Source organism: Lepisma saccharinum, chromosome 4, assembly GCF_977018435.1.
Source record: "Lepisma saccharinum chromosome 4, izLepSacc3.1, whole genome shotgun sequence".
Classification (NCBI taxonomy): domain Eukaryota; kingdom Metazoa; phylum Arthropoda; class Insecta; order Zygentoma; family Lepismatidae; genus Lepisma; species Lepisma saccharinum.
This window is the reverse complement of record NC_139232.1, coordinates 87,496,087-87,518,314: the sequence shown is the minus strand read 5'-3', so window position 1 is coordinate 87,518,314 and position 22,228 is coordinate 87,496,087. Positions and strand designations below refer to the sequence as shown.

The following is a 22,228-nucleotide window of genomic DNA, read 5'->3' as shown; positions in this document are numbered from 1 at the left end:
CTCTCTCGAGACATTGGAATTACCAAAACCACATTTGTATTAATATTAGACTTGAGAAAACATAACAAAAGGATATCTATCCAAAATATTCCAATATTTTATTTACTTCAATTGCTAAGTTACTTTATGAGTGGCAATTGTGAACCTATGCAGTGCGTGGTTAAACACACATTCAAATTTAAATTACTTGTCTTAAGGGTTCGTAGCGTCGAAACGAGGCGTCAAACTCGAAAAATAAAATCCTGCTCCTTTCAATATACGCTGTGAAAGTTTGGAGGCGAGAAGTTACACCTGGCTATATGTTGATCATATATTTTGAGGATGAAAACGAGACAGAGACGAGAAAGAATGAGACTGGACTGCTAAGCCTCTAACATATTTAAAGTACTACACAACCTTATTTCGAATACGGATTTACTTTTTAATGTTCACGTATTTAATATATTTTTACCTACTAATCTGCATTGTTCCTGAAGTAAACAATGTAATGATAAAAATAGCCAGTAAGGAAGCAAATGCAAATTTATACCAACTCCAGACTACAACGAATCAGTCTTCAACCTCGAGATTATATCTGCATAAAGTAAATCTTTCTTATTGCACAATAACAAGCTTCTTACAGATAACAGTATTGAACATTTGAGCAAACATGAACAAGGCACGAATGCTGCTGTAGCACGAACAACCTTGGCTTCGAGAATTGTAATAAATACTCATGTTCTACATTCATATGAATAATAGCCTACAAATTGTAGAGATGTTTTGCAAGGATTACTCCTGGCTTTTTACATGACATAATCTCTATGCATAGATTACTACGAACTTTGTCCATAAATAGTGTTCTCGGAACTGAATTTGCAGCACCATCTTGTGAAACATTTAGCTACAAGATGGATGGTAACATGGTGAATGTTACTCTAATAGGAACAGTTTAAAAACAAAAGGATTTGAGTCAGTAAAGGTGACGCTATCGGTCGTAAAAAAGATAAAAATCAGTAAAGATCTTTACAAACATGTTTTGCAATATGTGCCTATCGTAGTACTATCGTTCTCCAGTAGTCATATCGATTTGGCAAATTTGTTATATAAAAGCACTTCTTTCAGACTGAATACTGATTAGTGCCCTCATGATAAACGTCATAGAAGAGATAAGGAAAATGTGTGGAGATTAGACAAATATACGATAAAGCAAAGGAGGAAATAATGTAATATGGGAAATATAATACAGGATAGAGCTGGAAAATAGGAAAATATTAGATAATGGGAACAGTTGAAGAACGATATAGTAGAGAGAACGGAAGGGAACATGACCAGAATTTGCTGACAAACATATTCTCAGTTTCTCGAAGGCGGAAGGGAACATGACCAGTATTTCCTGACGAACATATTCTCAGTTTTTCGTAGGCGGGACGGAACATGACCAGAATTTGCTGACTAACATATTCTCAGTTCCTCGAAGGCGGAAGGGAACATGATCAAAATTTGCCGACGAACAAATTTTGTTTCTCGAAGGAGAAGGGAACATGACCAGAATTTGCTGACGAACATATTCTCAGTTTCTCGAAGGCGGAAGGGAACATGACCAGAATTTACTGAAGAACATATTCACAGTTTCTCGAAGGAGAAGGGAACATGACCACAATTTGCTGAAGAACATATTCTTAATTTCTCGAAGGAGAAGGAGACATGACCAGAATTTGCAGAAGAACATATTCTCAGTTTCTAGAAAACACAAGCGGAAACATAACCAATATTTACTGACGAAAATATTATCAGTTGCTCGAAGGCGGAAGGGAACATGACCAGAATTTGCTGACGAACATATCCTCAGTTCCTCGAAGGCGGAAAGGAACATGATCAGAATTTGCCGACGAACAAATTCTGTTTCTCGAAGGAGAAGGGAACATGACCAGAATTTGCTGACGAACATATTCTCCGTTTCTCACATGACCAGAATTTCCTGACGAACATATTCTCAATTTCTCGAAGGAGAAGGGAACATGAGCAGAATTTCCTGACGAACATACTCTCAGTTTCTCGAAGGAGAAGGGAACATGACCAGAATTTCCTGACGAACATATTCTTAGTTTCTCAAAGGAGAAGGGGACATGACCAGAATTTGCAGAAAAAAAAATATTCTCAGTTTCTCGAACGCGGAAGGAAACATAACCAATACTTACTGACGAAAATATTAGAAGCTTCTGAAAGATGGAATCAATCATAACCATGGAGACAAGCATAAAACAGAGAACTAATGGTTGTATTCGCACCGTAATTTATTTCCGCATTGACACTAGACGAAGGAAACAGTGCCAACCCACCTGTTGCTATAGTAAGGGCAGTAATGGCCAATGTGTCGATAACAGAGAAAGGGCGGAAACCGTACCTTACCATTAACTCGTTCACCACTATTATTGAATGAAATGCTAGGCTGCTCCAGACACTAATTTCCCCACCCACTTTTCCATTGCCAATGTTTTGTCTTCTTATACCATGGTTCGTGAGAATGTGTCACGTGTTAGGAACTTTTGATACACGAGAGATGGTAAAATCAGAATGTGTCACGTGTTAGGAACTTTTGATACACGAGAGATGGTAAAATCAATCTTTTAGTCTGACCTTCGTAGCGCTTCGATCAATATAGCTTCTGGCACGGCATTAAAATACACCAAACGACCTCACCTTTCGTGAATTATTTATTTATATATACACGCACACCACCAGAGATTTTCCAAACTGTAAATCAGCTGTACGTATTAATATAATATGCACGATATATACATAGTATATTATTTACTTATGGCCGTACGATTAGGTAATGGTAAAAACGTACTGAATCTGTGGTTTAAAGTGTGCAACCAAACAACTAAAGTACGGCTCACAAAAGGAATCGAATTCGTCTTTTTAAATTTTTGATATTTGTTATTTAGCATCGCTCTTCCACACTTTGGTCTAATCGCGACAAGGCAAAGGGTAATCATGCCGCGTAGTAATTTTGTCGTCTCGTAACCAAGGTTAGAGGGCTGTTATGCATTTGAAGCTTCGGAACGAGTCACAACTCTCGAAGCAGCCAATCAACTAAGCGAGCTGCTGACGTCATCTCAACCCAGAGCCTATCGTTAAGCCCCTTGCTCAGGCTCTACACGCCCACTAGGCTCGCTAGACAGATTCGCTCAGCCCGCTGGAGATGTTCCGAACGTAATTCGTCTCTAGAAGTACACTGCACAGTGGATCGGATCTTAGTTCAAACTATAGGTCCACTTTCGATTAGGGGTTGAGGTACAGTTTCGTACAGTCACGGACACTGCTAGGTTGTAACAATTTCATTGAAAGTCAATGTTTTCATTACAACCCAGTAGTGTCAGTGACTGTACAACGTGCACCTTTGTGTTGCTGGTGTGCTGTAGGCTCTTGTCAGTATGATATCATTTTATTAAATGTAACTGGCAAGCCAAGCACTTTTTTCTACAATGGGCATTTATCGCAATAATACTGCAAACTTTCATGTACTGCAGGTTGCGTGCAATAAGGATAACCCTCCTTGAGTTTGCGAACATATTGAGGGTGCAAACAGTCGGATAATGGTATCGCAGGATAGCACTATATTGCACCGTATATATCCCACTGCGTTGGTGGGAGATCTAGCAGCCAATGTCCGGTTGTAAAAGTGGGGCAGCGCTAGATGCGAAAGGGAGTATACGACATGCAATATCACGTGATCTATATAAGCTTCAGAGTCCCTTTCTCGTACAATGCCGTTTCCCCTCCTCCACATATGAACGATTAGTTGGGACGTAGTGCGACCTTCCCGTGTATCACGAATGGAGCCAAGCGTCGCTAACTTAAATGGTACAGCACAACATACGTAGTTGGACGTAACGCCCGTCCTTTGCAATGTGTGTCAAGGAATGCAATGGAACAAAATTTCCAAGATTTAATTTCAATATATTATCATCATTATTGGCAGTAGTGGTATTATACATGTCTCGTCTCCAGGAGATGATTCAACTTCGTGACGTCAGTATATCTCCCGAAATACTTGGGAATAAAATGTCTGGAAAGTCTTATAAGTGCCCTTGGCAGACCAGCAATCTGAGAGCTATTGTTATTGTTTATTAATTTGATTTATTGTACTTCGCCTTTCTGCCCATTTTGGCTAATCGCAAAGATGAGAATTAGTGATGATATGACAAAATCAATAAAGGGACACTCACTCACACAGAACACCCATGTCCAGACCGGGATTCCAACCCGGGACCCTGGCGTCCTAGAGCGTTGTGCCAACCACCCGGTCATGGAGGCCCGCAGAGAGCTTTGGGCCACATAACTTACATTAGAGATTATTATGAAAATAATGCAATACTTTTTAATATACATTCAATACACAGCAGAAACTATGATAGAAACCAGTGTGAAGATATAGTAATAACTAAAGGTGGGTGCACATTTGTAAAGCCCTGGAAAATTCCTCCCATGTCGGGTGTATATAGGTGACAAATTAAGAAAATGTTCATCGGCTACATTTTATATTTGTACCCCTTGTGGTTCTCGAGAATTGGAGATATAAGCTGAACAGCCTGACGTAACGATATCACAGTCGCCTTTGTAGCCTAGTGGTTAGCGTCGAGTGTTTCCAAAGTTGAATTATTTAGTTTATTTTTACTTCGCATTTCCGCTACTTCCGGCTAATCGCGAAGATGAGGATGATACGATGAAATTGATGAAGGGCTACTCACATAAAACACACACACCTGGATTTGAACCGGGGATTATTCTTGGCGTGGTTGCGCGCTGTGCTATCCACCCCGCAACGGAGGTCGGCAAATTAAATTAATGAAATATATCACGTGACCTAGTACAGGTTTCAGGTTGCTGGGCAGAGCTAGTACGTACTGGAAGGGTGGATAGATTAGCTGTTGTTGACAACGTTGTAACTGTAATTTGTTAACTGAGATAAGCACCCGCGAAAGAAATTAGTTCTGCGAAAATGGATTCCTTGCAACGTCAATTTTAAGGCTCTTACAGTCTATCGTCCCTGACGAAATGACAATCTAGAAAAACTGAAGCACATTTTATTCGCTTTCTTTACGACTTTCCTGCCACAACTATCAGGAACAAATAGGTTACCCCTAAGGAAAAACAGTTTCCAACAAAAGAGCAGGTTACGGACAAATAACCAACACAATTTTGCTTACAGAATCAGGCGGGCCATCTATTGGCGAAACTATTAAGCAAACACGTTCTACAAAGGAGACATAATTGTCTTACAACAGAGGCACCATCGCTCAGTGACTCACACCGACAAGTGACCCTAGGACGATATTGTTTCGCTAGAAGTTCTCCCGTCTCCGAAAGCAATGACCCCAGACTGGGAGGTGTCGGAAGGAGGAGTCTTTGATTGCCATCAGCGCGGTCCCTCTGTCCCTAGCACAATTTCCCGCCGACCCGAATCTCCCATCAAGGGTGGTCAGAGTCGATGCACGAAACGATACAATCGAGTTTTTGGTTATCGACTGCCGAAGCCAGGAGGAACGACCGCACCTACTCTTCTTCCCATATATATATATTCTTCTGCTCCCCCTCGTCTGGACCGTGGATGTCTGTAGGAGTGTCCACATTTTACGGGAGACGAGACAGACCAGAATTGGTTTCCAAAATGGTCATTTCCCATGTGAAGGAGGGATTTTATCGGTTACCAAAAGGGAAATTTCCCTCCCTTTGGGACCTACTGCTTACCAAAGGAAGTATCTACTTTATATACACACGCGTAAATACATTTAAGCCCAGGCACCTAGCGATACGTTGCGTGAACATGAAACTCTTCCCTGTTCCTCCAAAAAATAGTTATTTAGCAACATGGCCAGTTTTCTATCCACATTAAAATATTCAAAAGGAAGTACACGATATTCAGCCTAAAAGTATGCAGTCAGAAATAAATTACTATTCACGGTATCGACTCCCATAGCCGCTACTTTCTGGACAGGCGTTCATTATATCTTTTCAAGTACCTTTCCGATTGTCCTCATCATGCTGGCCAAACATAGAAGGTGCCGTTGCAAAACTCTATATAAAAATATATCTACACATAATGCAGATAAAACACTTAAACTGACACACGCTTTCAGAATCTGCACTCAAATTTCAGATAGCATTAACAGTTTTCAAACTTTTGGCTCATAATCTGGAAATAAATGTAACTGTATTCATTGTGTATTAGCCCCGTCTAGTTCGCTGTACCTTTTGACACTAGTTGTAGTGCAGATGTATCCCAGTGCAAGGAAATGTTCCACCAAGTAGACGAATAGCGGTGTTGAACTCAACAAATGCCTGTTTGCTGCTTTAAACGTGCATTTGATTAGTTAGCACGCACCACGTGACCATACACATTGCACCGCTCGAGAACGTAATGCAAACACCATATACACTACTTGACACCAAATCAACTTAGTAAACGAGTCTGTTTTGCACCATGTAACCAATTAGACGCGCGAGTGCAGAGAGAGAGAGTAAAAAAGTGCAGCGAACTATTATAATGGAAAACTTACGTTTGGGTTAGAATATAAGCATGCGTATTGAGAGTATGTGATATTTATTAACTTTGGATGTTGAAAAACAGCTGCACATAATTGTTTTAAATGAATCAGCATGATATAATCATCAATGGGACGAACCGCAATTCCTGCCAACCATTCCCCTGAATTTGTATCATCAATGGGGCGAACCTAATTTCCTGCCAACCTTTCCCCTGAATTTGTATCATCAATGGGACGAACCGAAATTCCTGCCAACCTTTCCCCTGAATTTGTATCTGTTGTGAACTCTCGTCTCGGTTACAAGTTTTCAAACGAGATTCGAGACTAACCTCGGTCTCGGCACTGTAGCTGCACCACATCCACAACAATTAAAACCGGTCGAGAAACCGGTTTACATGTGAGAAGTTGAAGCGAGCGCCCAGAACAGTTCCACCTAATGTAAAGGTCCCCTAACAAAGGGGAATAGCTTCATCAACAGCTGCTGGGCAAAACGCATGGAAATCACCAATAGAGAGACAGAACGGAGTTGGTTCTCTGGTGACCAGCAAGTGGGTGTTCCAACCATGTTACTCACAACTCAATTCCGAGCAGTCTTGTGAGCTGCGTCGTCTTGATTACCGAATGGAGAGTCTCGTGGGAAAATATATGGTAATGGACCAAACGCGAAATGTGCTGCCATTACTTGCGGGGGTTATTTATCGTCGCCAGAAACTAACACTGTGGCGCTGACATGCCAGCGAAATAGAGCCAGTACTACCAGCCTTTCACTCGCCCTAGGAAACCTGGCGTGCGTGTGGGAGTCTGACCACATGGCTTGCAATTTGCCTTTTACTAGATTGAGCACCGAACAGAAGAGGCTAACACATAATGGCACGGCACATAAACGCACCTGAATATCGATTACAGCGTGAAATTATACTTGACACTCTAGTGGTTGATGCTACGTGCTCTACGGCTGCGAGTGTGATCTTTTCAATAAACTATCCTCATTTCTTTCATCTAACTTTGTACGGTGAATGCAGCAGAATGTATATGAAGTCTTGAGAAAGCTGCTACTCTATCATTTAGGATCTCAAGGATATAGCAAAGCACAAAAATCCACAGTTATTTCAAAATTCCCATACACTTGTATTCAACTTGTTTCTGCAAGTTTCGCTAGAAGTTCTCCCGTCTCCGAAAGCAATGACCCCAGACTTTACTACGAATATGCACCACAACTACAGCCTGGCGCAAAAGCACTTCATGATTGTTGGTCTTCTATCAGAGCTACAGACTTGCACTACTTTGGAAAGGAACTACTGTTTGGCTTATTTCAGAACTACTGACTTGCACCGAAGCAGTACATGGTGTTTGGCTTCTTTCAGATACGGACTTACACCAAATCACTCCATGAGTATTTGGCTTACTTTAGAACGAACTACCGACTTGCAAGAAAGCAGTCCATGGAAGTTTGGCTTATTTCAGAAATTACGGGCTTGCACCGAAATAATCCGCAAGTTTCTGGCTAATTTCATAAGAAATACAAACATGCAGCAAGCATTACGTGTTCGTTCCTAACAAATGGGGGGAGGACAATAATACGATAACTTACTTCACCTAAATTTCCGAGAAAAGAAACTACAAGAGTACTACGCTACTACAGAAAATATGGATTTCTTTCCGACTGAATAAAGAGGAGTTGATCCCCCAAAAATCGCTACGATCAACTTCAAATCATTTTAAGTTAAATCAATACAAATGCGTATTGTCAGTTTCAGAATAATACAAAGTTAGACCATGGTTGTTCAGAAATGTTGTGCGAGTCACACCAAGTAAGACAAAGATCCAAGTCTATCGTTGAGTATGAACTACATTGAGACATGACTTCTGCCGGCAGAAAGATTACAGGGCAGTGACACTAGCCAATCAAAATATGAACTCCTGGCCGCTGTTGCGAGGCATGGTGACCAGCAACGATCTCTCGAATCTCGAAATTAAATTACATACCAATATTCTGTTTCGGCTTTGCTTCCCTGGAACCAATTGATAGTACTAATCCTGTTTTTATTGTCAATTTCTAGTTTGATGTCCATAAAGCAGATGACACTGAAATGGAGGGCATTTACATAAAAGGGCTACGCAGATCATATTGACATACATTAAATTCCTGGTGAGCGACATCCATCGGATGAAGGTAATGTAAAGCAAATCAACGCTACCCCCTCCCCCCTCTTTCCCCCCAGATGCAATATTCCATCCCAATTCCCGGCTGTCCTCTCTTCCCGCAGCTGGGTATCAAATTCGCGCTGTCTGGAACGCTGGGAATGCGAGAGGAATTTCATCAGAATATGCTGTTTACCGCCGAAGTTCATAAAGCCGAGCGTTAGATTAAAAAGAAATAAAATTAACTCCCGCTCGCGTTCGGTAACAATGCTACTTCACTGTTAGGCTCATGCGTCAGAATTCAATTTTTCGGCTTGCACAAACGTGCAGGATTAAAAAAAACAGTGATATTGGAGCGTGTACTCGTAGCTTTGCATACATGTATCCGTAAACCGATAGGTTACTAGTGTAAAGATTAAAGTGTGTATGGTGACACAAACGAACAGAATGTGTTTATGTTGCCATGCAACTTGATAGTTTTTCATAGTTGCAATTGTTGCATCAGGCAACAAATCGGACATTTGTTATGACTAATGGTATTTCCAAATTTCTTTGGGTTTTTTTGTACAAAATTCAGAATTTTCTCTTACATTTTTAAATATTATTTGTTTTCTTCAGAACTATAGACATGCATCACGGCTCATTTCAGAACTACCGACTTTCACCAAAGCAATTCACGAGTGGCTGGCTCATTTCAGAAAAACTACCGACTTGCACCGAAGCTATCCATGGGTGTTTGCGGCGTTTGTCTCATTTCAGAAGAACTACTGACTTGCACCACTTGCACCAAAGCATTCAAAACACTTCATGGGTGTTTGGGTTATTTCACAAGAACTACAGACTTGCACCGCCTGCACCAAAGCAATCTATGGTTCATTGAACCACTTCAGAAAACATACTTATTGGTGACAGTTTAAAAGAGGTTTCTTTATTTGCGTAAAATTGAGAAAGAACAGAAAATGGAAAGGATTGTTCGTAGAAGAAAGAATGGAAGAAAAAGGAAGAATAAATAAAGAAAAAAGAAGAGCCAACAGATAACAAGTGAAAAAGAAAACAAGGGAAATAGGAGAGAAAAGAGACGAAAGAAAAGAAGCAAGAGATAGAGGAAATTCAGAAGAACATGGGAGGCAAGTAGAGAAAAAACACACAGAGAACAAAGAAATAAGAAGAAAATAATGCATCAATAGACACAGATATACGTGTAATTTTGGTTTCTTTGAAATCATCATGTCTTGATCTTAGGGCATGACACGGGACATCAGTACCATTTGATGCATTTCTGTGTATTTTGACTCATCAAAGTGCATTAATAGCAGATTACACACATTAATGTGTTACTGGGGGTCAACATATTGTGTTAAGTGACATGATTTGGGTTCCAACACCACTGATAGCAATGCTATTAGTACAGCTTATATGTACTTCTTCCTAACTTGAGGTGGAGGAATTACGTAGTACCATGCTGATAGAACACTAACATCTAGAAAACCCTTTTACTAATTCAGTTTACTTTAAACTGACTCGTACTACAAAAGCCGTTGAAAAAGGTGCGTAACGAACATCATCAAAGCAATTAATTTCTGTGTGGAAAAGTTTCTGCAAAATTTCCCTACTGAATTTTTGGAACATTTCGTACAAACAATGTAAATATTTCCCAGGATGCATTAGCACAACCGTCAGGTATTTCTGTTTAACTCCGGTCCTGCTTTTGTTGCATCAAACACGGCAATTTTCGCTTTGTTAAACCGTTTTAAGCCCACCCTTTTAGGCCTGGCAGCATAATTTTGCGTTCCGTCGGGTCGCTCATCCGACGGGGCGAAATGACTGCTGGATCGCCCCGGGGTTAGCGCGTGTCCAGTTGTGCGCGAAATAGGGAACGACGTAAAGCACGCATCTAACAAGCTCTGTTGTTTGGCTTTACGCACTTTTTTCCTCTCTCCTGTTCTGCAGGGGTAAACAGTACACTACAACGTCAAGCATTTAGCTTGGTTGTTTTTGCAGCACAAGTTGAATTCATCAAAGCGAAGGGAATGTACCCAGTTTAGCCACTTTTTGCGAAAAAAAAAAATCGTAAAAAAGGCTAGATTTGTACCGTAGAGTTCTGCGTGCTGTGAGGAACAGGGATTTTTTTAAAAAAATGAAACAAAAATGTTTGTGTTGTTTTAAATGTGCCGCCGCCAAAAACTCTTGCTCAGAAGTATATATATCAGTGGCGTATACTGATTCCAATATCTGGGCTATCTCACGTGTTCCTAGGTTATGAATATAAATCAGGTTGCCAACTCAGAAGAAATAAGGTTGCCAACTCAGAAGAAGTCAGGTTGCCAACTCAGAAGAAGTCAGGTTGCCAACTCAGAAGAAGTCAGGTTGCCAACTCATAGGAAATCAGGTTGCCAACTCATAGGAAATCAGGTTACCAACTCATACGAAATCAGGTTACCAACCCCAGAATCAGCATCATCTCACTGATATGAATAATATTTTCTACAATTTCTGTTCAATTTTTCTCCTGTATTTTATTCTCTAGATTGCAGGCTTCGCAGAGAGCCTAGCTAGCCTACAATATACGCTCCTGCTCTAGCCTAGAATATATATATATATTGAAGTGTGACTCAATTTAATATCGGGGATCGAGTGTCAATGGGATGTAGCAAATGACAAAACGAGAGGTTTAAGGTTCATAATAACTGTAAATGGGGCCCGTCCCGGTCAAAGGAAGAGAAATATGAGGTATAACTGAGTGAAATGCTCTCTCCATACTTATCATACCTGCCCGCTGTTCTTGATGAGTGCTGTCCTAGACGAATCTACAGGTCGTGTCCATAACTTGTCACGAGTTCGTACTTCGACTCCGACTGACGCTCCTCCGTTATCCCGCGCTGAGTGTATCGAATGGATTTATAAGTCAACTGAGAGTGATCTCCTTCCGGACTTCATGTTTTATACTCCTGCGGGACTACAGGTTATTACATCCCGTATAACCTCAGTGCAAAGGCATTAGGAAATGCAGCGCATTCGTGGGATAACTATAGGCAGTCGACGGAAACGTCAGGTTAATGAAGAGTGTAAAGATAGCATTAAACGAACCTCTTCTTTATCTTCACTCATTATACCTCATCAATATATATATGTGTGTGTGTGTGTGTGTGTGTGTGTGTGTGTGTGTGTGTGTGTGTGTGTGTGTGAAACCTAAGTGAACATGGGCCTCCCGGGTGGCGCAGTGGTAGCGTCAAGAGGTCCCGGGTTCGATACCCGGTGGAGGAACATAGTGGTTCGGACCCCACTTTAGACTGTAGGTCCAGTCCCTATTAGCCTTTCTATGCATAAAATGGACTTAAAACACCAAATCAACCAACCAACCTAAATAAAGATGGCCTTCATCCCCATGTCAATATGTAGTTTAGTACATCTTACCAATTCACAGTGACATACGAAAATGAGACGTTTGTGGGCTGAAACTGCCAAGGTTGGTGCTGCAGGGAGAGGATTTCGCTCAAACGTCAAATAGTTCGCACGGACGACGCTAGGTAGCGTACGGAATTGAGAGCTTCTTCGCTCGAGCGAATACCGCTCGAACAACCAAAACGAGCGGTGTACACTCGAAGTAGTAGTACACTATAACAGTAATTTGTCTGTGGTAGTGGGACATCAAATATGGATCGTGAAGTGAAAGACGTAGTCAAATTGATACTAAGTAAACACAAGTCATCATCCCCATGTTAAAATGTAGTTTGGTTGGTCTATCTTCGAAATACACAGTGATATAAGACAATTATATCGATAATTATGGGCTGAAACTACCAAGGCAGATATATTTACATGTATGTGTCTACGATTATTGTCACATTAAAATGATATTCCATTATATACGCTCGGGGGAGACTCGAATAAAGTGGTCCATGCAGTACTCTAGTGGAGACAATATCGATACATATATACCACAAAAGTTGTACAAGTAGCTAATATGGATAAAAAGCATAGGAGCTATGGTTTTGATTGACTCACAGGTTACTTTACATTGCTTTTTTATACCACTTTTGGCTAGAGATGAAATTGTTGAAGGGACGGACACTCACAAAGAACAACCATGCCCCAAGCAGAGTTCTGGACTCCTGACGTCGTAGCGCATTGTACTAACCACTCCGCCACGGCATATAGGAGAGATGGGTCTTGGAATACACTAAATTTTAGCAACCCAACAATTGTCAATCCAGCATCGGAACACAAATAAAAACGATGGAAGAAGCTATGGTTGCCAACTCGTGACGACTCTTTGTTCACGTTAGAACAGCTGCATGTGTGTTCATGTGTGGGCAACTATGACACATGAAAACCAATATTTGAGAAAATACACTTTTACCTCACCTATATAGCGACAAGACAGAAATGTGACTGTATATTGATCGACCATCGGCTAAATGCTTCAGACGGACCCCAGATTTGTATGCGGAGACCAAATACCCTTGAGGGTTTTATTCTCTGCTGTTTTGGTAGTGATGGAGCATATGAAGAACTACTGCTATCCTGACTATCAACCCATGATGGGATTGGTTCTGGACCTGGTACTAGTAACACTGAATTATGGCTGAAATCAGCATCAGTTTACTCAATATTTTCGTGTTATAAATTACAATGAAGGTGTATTTTCTCTTTTAAATAATAAACAATTCCATATTGTACAAATTTCAACGACTTCTTTGTTTAGAAATCAAATTGAATTGTTTCTAAGTTGTATTTTACTTAAAATGTTATCTAAGGTAACTTTATAAATATTAAGAGCTACAGTGGTTTAGTCAAAAGGTCGTCGGACTTGAGACCTGCGTTCGACTCCCGGGGTTGGTGATCTAACGTCCGAATCTTTCCGGCCTTTTCCCCGCATAAAGCGGCTCCAGGGTTCACCCAGCCTCAAATCAATGGGTACCTGGGAGGTAAAGGATTTCCTGATGACACCACCTCCAAAATGGCGAGATCGAGAATGCGTGGGGCTCTACCCTCGCATCCCCTAAATGGCTTTTATAAGTATTACATTACTTAAATTAACTTTAAAAACATTAAAGAAAATTATTTTTTAAGGGTTCAGTTCTTGTAAAATTTAATTCTTCAAAGAAATATTTCATAACCTTGCAATACATAAAAATACTATTGTTTCGTTCGATAATTGTGAAGACTTTCAACTCTCAGTTATTCTCATAAAAATGCTACAAATAATGAGTTCTTGTTGCGATTTGTCCCGTCGTAGATGCAAACTTGTTTCCATCCTCACAAAAGCGAGCATGTGTGCTCATTTTCAGCCTCGTAACACATAAAAATTAAGATGCAAAAAGAACAGGTGTGCAAGCAACAGCCACAATTCATGAAGATATGTGGGACAAAAAAAAAATCTGAAGTAATATGCATAGAATAGGCGACAACTCACACTTACACGCAAGACACGAGTCATTGTTCTCTGTCAGACCTTCGACAGGTATGGGCATTCTTTTCGTGCCGCCTCTGTTCCGTATCTTTTCCTCTTGGTTTGTCACCGAGGGTATTCGTGTCAATTCAAAAACTAAAAGTCAAAGGTAAGCCATTGCTACCCGACTGGTATTTTTATACCATAAAGGGAAATTTAAACGCAACTTACCACCTTCTTAAAACAATGAATAGTTTTCGAAATACCTTTGCATTCATAGGCGCTTCTGGGGGTGAATGACAGAAAATGTATTCCTGAATCCGGTTTTCCGTGTCCTTACTGTATGAGAAGATAAAGTTAAGGCTGTTGGAGCTCTGCTTACGACATTATGTACTATGGTACGGTTCAAGACTAATCCATGCGTTTCGAGTATTGCGAACTTAAAGAGTGTGATACACCCCCATATACATACGAAAATACCATATGTGGTTTGTAGTTTCACATTCACGTCTATTTGGACATTTGATCAGTTCCTAAGTTACCGCTTTCAATTTATGAAACTCGTCTTTATACATTACAGCGATGTGAGGGTTAATTGTTGTTTGGTCTTTATTATTTAGCACCGTTTTTCTGTCACTTTTGTCTAGTCGTGACGATGAAGATGAGTTCCGATATGATGAAATTAACAAAGGGACACTCAGAAAGAAAATATATACCCAGGCCGGGATTCGAACCCGTGACCCCTGGCGTACAGGTGCTAACCACTGCGCCACGGAGGTCAGCGATATCTGGGCTAAAAGTGAGGATGCTAAATTTGCATATTTTTCATCTTGCGTCGCTTTTCTGTTTTAAGTCCACTTTATGCACAGTAAGGCTAAAATACAGATTTCAGTTTACCTAAGATATTTCCCCTAATCGATGTTATTTTATCTACTGGCTTATGTTATTGATTAGCACAGTTGGCCAAAATAATCTCTAAATAAATTTATGAAAGTATTTTTACAAAGGCAATAAAGGATTGGTTGATTTGTTTTATTTTACTTCGCTTTTTGCGCTACTTTTTGGCTAATTTGCGAAGATGGGGATGGGTAATGATGTGATGAAATTGATGGACACTCACAAGCATCTATGCCCAAGTCGGGATTCGAACCCGGGACCCCTGGCGTCGTAGCGCCATGTGATAACCACCGGAAAATGAAATTATGTATGGTGCAGCACAGTAGCTTGACATTTTTTGTCTATTAAACATGTCAGTGACATCTGTATAGTACAACAGTACACTAGGGTGCAAGGAACGCTATTCGGGATTGGCCGGGAATTTGCTTTTCGGGGTGGGCCCCACCTTCTTCCATAAAAGTGCGTTCAAAATAATACTGAAATAACAACTAGTGTGCTTATACATAGCAGCTGCTGTATTAATAAAATATTACTTTTTGAACACATTAAACTCAAATAGCAGAAATTTTGCGTTTCACGGTTTACAGAATATGTACATGTAAAATTCTCTGCAGGCACTAAAATCACGTTAAATGCAAAATTTATGATATTTCACGATTTGTATTTGTTCTATTTTTTCTTTAGATTCGCTTCTCTGCCACTTTTACCATTGCGTTGAGTGACCATTAGACAAAATTTAGGGACATCCATAAAGAAGACGGGACGAGGTAAAAAGTCAACCAATTAATGTGCACTCGACTCAGCCACCGAGCTTGCTATTTCACGACTTCTTATGAATGAAAAATGTGTGTGTAATAACCAATTTCAGTCAACAATAAACAGTTTCCACGATTGCACAAAATAAGTCTGGCATACGATATAGTTTTTGCCTGAGATTTCTGTTGCCTATACATTCCCTTGCATAACATTTATTTAATTATTTACTTAAAGTTTCAGATAAGGTGCTGAAAGACTATTTTATGCTGAAACTGTAGCAACAAGAAAAAATGAACAACAAAACTAGAAAATACGAGATGGCAGACGAAAAAATATATATATATATTTTTTACACGTACATTCTTAGCGATTGTCGGGAACTGTGTTCTGAAAAGAAAATATCAATATTTACAGGCAGGTTATTATATAAGTGGGGGACCCTATAGTAAAGAGACCGCTTCTGGAGAGAGAGCCTTGTAGAGGGAATGTGAAAGAGCTTTACGTTACGGGTTGGCCGTGCGGGTACTCGTAGATTAAATTGGTTGACAAGGAATTCGGTTTTAATTTTGCCATTAATGATTTTATGCAAAAATGTTATGTCTGCTAGTTCGTGACGAGTGTGTGGAGACTGGATATTCAAAATAGACATAACCGTTTTATGGAGGTATCTGAGAGAAGGTATTCTATGGCGAGCAATGGCGAGGAAAAAGCTTAGAACAGAATCAAGCCTGGAAAGATTAGTTTTACAAGCCATAGTTACAATCAAGCCTGGAAAGATTAGTTTTAGAAGCCATAGTCCAGATGGGAGAGTAGTATTCAAGAATGAGAGATTTGAAAAACAGTCCCTTTTTGATGGGATTGTTTTCGAGAGTATAAAATGAATTTTAAAAATATATAATTTTGTTTCTGTAAAAATAAATTACACTGAGAGCACTTCAACGTGGCAAAATATCTGAAGTGGCTCGGACCCCGTAAGCCCATGGCTGGCTACGACAAAGACAGTGTTCACAGTTGAGAATAATATATGTAACATGAGTCAGTCTACTTTTGCAGCACCATGTACGCTATAACATATGGCTAAAAAATATTTCTAAAATGAAAATCGCGCTTTAAAATGTTTATTAGAAATAAAATTCGATCATGGAGTGTGGGGCAAATACATTAAGCAGAATGTCGATGATGTAATAAAAATTACGACTTTTTGTTCCTACAAGTTCGAACTTTCCTAAAATATTACTGGAAACCTCTTTGAATTCGTACGCTACTATCTTTCTTATTCAGGTAAGTCGATAATTTGCCTTATACATGACAGGTGATTTGTATAGTAGCTATATAATGGGGCAATGGTATATTTTAGCTATTTTTCTTTTTAAAGTATATGTTAAAACTAGTTACAATAATTGCACCGCTGCTTGCCGTGGACGCGAAATGACATACTCATGAAGAGTCAGTCACCCATAGCTATATGCACCAGTTTTTCACCATTAAAAAATAATAGATTGCTGCCGTTTTCGCAGTAGCAAATGTAGGCAACGGTGTTAAGATTTCGATAAACGTAAAGAAGTATTCCTCATTTTGTTAGCAAGACGTCGAAGCATATCGCTGAATGTTACATTGTTAACAAAGTACCTAGAAACTTGAGAGTATGCATTGAAACGTGCATATTGTATGGGTTGGAAATTACCGAACAATTGCAGCAAAATACGACGAGTGAAAGTAGTAACGACGATTTCGAATTAGGCTATGCATGTTATTCTTTTTTACGTCGCTTCTCTCTCTCTTTAGGCCAATCGCGGCGACGAGGAGGAAGTTGGAATTGATTCAGGGCACTTTTGAGTACGCAGGATATTTTTCGGAAGGGGCTGGAATTGTACAAGTGAAGTAGTTCTAGGTAAAGGCGGAATGTACTATATAATATTTTGTAATTATCAATTTTAATCTTTGTTCAAAGACAAGTATGGTAATCGCGTGTCATTTTAAGGCGAGCTTGCGTTTACTAGTTCGATGTTACCCGATTTATTTTCATTTTAAATTTGTGATCTCAATTTCGGGAGGGGCTGTAGCCCCATCAGCTACTCCCTGCGTACATCAGTGATACAGGTTTATTCTCCGCCAAACACTCACGCCCAGGCCGGGACTCGAAACAGTAGCCTTCCGGTATAGAGATCCCGGGATTCCGCTAAAAGCGCTTGGCCGCCAAGGCGAAGGGGTTAATCTAGGAGACCTATCGTGATGTTGCCTTTGATTATTTTATTTCGATCTTCCAGTTCTTTCGATAATCTTGACGGCGAGGATGAATGATGACCATTAGATGAAATAACAAACGCGAGGAAATAAAAAACTCAAGCCTTGGACGGAGACAAACCCGGAACTTTTCGAAGGTAAGATCGTGCATCGAAGATGTGTGTGGCGTTTGACAAGCAGTGACGCCCTACCGTGGAAAATGAGTCAAATGCGAAACTGATTATTATACTTTTCAATCGCTTTCCTGGACATTGGTTTCGAAGTTACATCAATGGAGGTCTACGTTTGGACCATATCTACACTGGTCTCAATCCCACCTACATATTGTTATTTTTTTTAAATATAAGATCATCGGGCGCGCAAAATTTATATTTACGCAGTTACAAGTTTGTAATGTATTCCGCAACCAAGCGTGTATCGCAAAATGAGACTGTAAAAATCAATTTTACGGTAATTTTACGTCATTCCATAACTTATCACTTGATAGTAACTCAAATCAACTCTCGTTTTATATGTAATGAGCGACATCTATGATTTTTTGACAGGCGCTGAACCTTACTGCCTAACCTACTCACTTCAAACTTCCCAGTGTTTAAGTAACGATCTCATTCAAAATAAGATAGGTGTAGAAGTAAGTGTTACTTTTCAACCTGAGCAACTTTTACTTTTCTACTTAAAAAAAGTTACTTCAAATTCGCTGTAGAATATATATATATATATATATAAGTGAAGTAACTTGAGATATAGCTAGCTATATGTATATCATTTGTCCCTACTGTATTTTTAAAAAATATACGTATTTGTACCAGATTCTAATGTCCAGGGATCCCACATTCGATAGCCGGTGGAGGCATATAGCGGTTCGCATCCGACTTTTAAACTTACATCCAGTCGATTAGCATTAAGTGGACGTAAAACGCATCTTCAGAATGATGTTCGACACACTGAACTGACATAGGAAAATATTTACGATTCCCGCCGTGTTATTAAAAAAACTATATGAAAAAAATATGGTGAAATTCGTATGAAACACTTTAATGATCACTGAAACTACTGAATACACGTTATTTCGTGACTTAGTATGCATTGAAAATATGTTCTGAATTAACTTTATATGCACTTATATGCAATTTCGAGCAATGTTTTCAATGTTAACACGATTTATTTCAGGGGGAGGTTGTCCACTTTATGCACAAATAGGCTAACTGGGGTTAGACCTACAGTTTACAGTGGGGTCCGAACTACTATGCTTTTTGATTGATTGATTGATTGATTTAGTTTATTTTACTTCGCGTTTTGTGCCTCTTGGCTAATTTGCGAAGATGGGGATGAGTGATGAAATTGATGAATGGACAATCACAAACAACCAAGCCCGACCGGGATTCGAACCCGGGACCCTTGGCGTCGCAGCGCGATGTGCTAACCACTCGGCCACAGGGTCGGGCTCGAACTACTATGCGATTCCAACAGTTATCATACCCGGGACCCATTTTCTTATAAGGTGCCAACGTTAACACAATTATTTCCGGGCGAAGTGTCCGTTGCTGTTGCTTGCTTGGAAACAGGGCAACGGCAGACATTCAACAAAAGTTGATGTTATTTTCGAATTCATCATCTCAAAATCTATTGTAAAAATTTCCACTGGCATAGCTCATGTCCCAAACATGCCAGTGGCATTGTTGAATTGCTGATGGATGTAATGCACAAATCGAGGGTAAGGTTCGGAGTACCAACGTGCGTCTCCGTATGCATCATGTGAAAAGATTTACTTTGCATTTGTCGCTTTCCCGACACTTCTAACTAATCACGATAAACGAGGAAGGGCACTCGCAAAAAATGACTCATACCAGAGACTCTGGCCAGGACTCGAACCTGGAACGGTGAGATCGTGGGTCAACGCACCCGGCCACAGAGGTGACTTAGTTTCAGCTCGTAAAGTACATAAATGATATGTTACATATTAGTGAACTTGCTTAATATGCTTATAACTACTAACGAACTTGCATGAAAGTATAAAAACTTACCAAATATAGGCACCAGGGCAGAGAGCAGTACCAGTATTTGAAGGCTAAGACGTGATACGCTGGCCATTATAGCGGCTAGTCCGTCCTCCTACGGAGAGGACCCTATGAAGGCACTGCAAGATGGGGTGATACACTAGCGCATAGCGTACTAAATTCAGCAACAACACCGCTAAGATTCAACTCCGAATGCAAGTCGGACACTTTGGAGGACGTAGGATTTCAGACAGATTTCACACGCTTTACATTCAACGCACATATCGTTAAAAAAACACTATTCACTCAATAAGATTGTGTTCCGGTGGCGTCGATATATCCTCCGAAACACGCTCATGTATTTTGTTATTCACAAATATCCCGTTTGTGCAAGCACGTGGAATATAGTAGGACCGGAGCGAAATCGTTAGCTTGCTATCCTAAACCAACAGCTTGTCGGGCGAATACTGTAATGTATTTATCAACACTTTCATGATCACTGACAATCACTCACTCACTTTAGACGCGGGGCTGGTTCAGTAACACACACTCTCACAAGTATCCACACATTGTTTGTGCGTACCCTTGATGTATACTTGCGTCAGACCACACATCCTCCTCTGCCTGACATATGGAAGGGCATTTCCAATGGCTTGTGTTTCGGCTATTGGATGCGATCATAGCAAACGAAAGCTTCCTGACGGTGTGGAAGATGTTGAAAGGTGGCACCATACACATATGCCTCACATGGTCCCGTCGAAGCTTCTTTTCTTCCCCTGGTAGGGCGAACGCCTCGTGCAAATCCACACACACACTCCCGGGTGCGTGATACGTAAACTTTCCCGAGAGTACCTGAAACACTTTTGCGGCCGACGGCCAACTCGCAACTGGAGAGTCCTCGCTCAACGTATCGAACGCACGCTCGGCTAGACTCGGCAGTATTCGTGAAGCACTTCCGATCCTTGCCGACCAGCGATACCAACCCTAGCTTAATGATGCTAAACCTAGCACAATTTGAGTTTCGTTGGCACATGTTTGCATAATGGGAAAAATCTAGCATAATTTGCAAGCTTGCTTCTCTGGGAGGGAGAAATTGGTCTTTACATTCTAATTATTATGCAATTAAATATATAATGATATAAATCCCTTAAAACCAACAACAACAAATAATTCAAAGAAAGAGGAAGAAATCTCTTCCATGCCAAATATTCACTTCAAAGAACGATATTTTGAGAAATTACATCCAGATATTAATTCCTGTCCAGGGACATGCTTTCCCAACCACTCTCTCTTCTCTTCATATTTTCTTTATTCTCCCCAGTTTTACCTCGCGAGGAATCTACAGAAAGTCGTGGGGCACAAAATAAGACAAATGGTCCGCTGTGTAGTCGACGAATCATCTCAAGCTTTCTTTAGTTCAATGTTGGAATCATATCGGATAGCAGATGCATAACTTAAAATTACAATCATACGAAAAATTACTAATTATCAATAATAGTAATAATTCATTATTGTTATTATATGGATCATAGCACAATTTATAAGCATTTACCGTAATTTCACATGGATCATAGGCCAATTTATAAGCATTTAGCGTAATTTCACATGTTGAACAGCACTTTTTCTTATGGGGTGGTTGGCAACGCTGTTGCCTACCGCTCTGCGTACATTTGTGGGGTCTGCCTCCCTTCCACGTTCTTGTGTGACGAATGGGATAAGTTGAATTGCACGGGGAGATGTTACCTGCATTGAACCGGTACTTTTGCCGTGGTCGGGCGCTGGGCGTACGCCGAAGACCTTGACAGACAGCCCAGAAGGCAACGACACCAAACCGCGATCATAAGCTGAAAAAAAAAAAGCATACCAGCCCGCTTCCCCAATTTGCTCTTTTGCTGCATCAGATACACATCTCCCCTTCTTCCTCCAGCACGAGCCTGGATGTCCACGTAATGGTTCCTGTTCCGGATGGCTAATCATCCTAAACAACGACTTAGTGTTCGGCTGCTTTCATCATTCACTTACTTTTCCACAGACGACTGAGCGTCATAATCTCTTCTTCTACATCAGTTGTTCTGGATGGTGTACTATTGAACCGATATGTCAAAGTAGGAACGCTGCTTCTATATGCTGTGGTTAGCTACTGTACTGTGAGGCCTGTAAGAACGAAGTTAATCTAAACAGAACCACGTGACTTGCGACAAAAAGTCCTACGTGTTAGTTCTGGTGTTATTTTGTCCATGAATATACATTGACTGGAGATGTATACA

General features: G+C 40.3%; 1 protein-coding gene across 3 annotated transcripts in view; it reads right to left on the bottom strand.

Annotated features, from left to right (window-relative positions):
* LOC145986642 (roundabout homolog 2-like) overlaps positions 1–20,837 on the bottom strand; it is a 499,251-nt gene extending 478,414 nt beyond the window's left edge. For all 3 annotated transcript variants that reach the window (XM_083120903.1, XM_083120904.1, XM_083120905.1), the window contains exon 1: positions 19,989–20,837. In XM_083120903.1, coding sequence (XP_082977029.1) covers positions 19,989–20,055 — 67 coding nt within the window. In that variant the 5' untranslated portion in view covers positions 20,056–20,837. The remainder of the gene's footprint in view (positions 1–19,988) is intronic.
* Between the last annotated feature and the right edge of the window lie 1,391 nt (positions 20,838–22,228).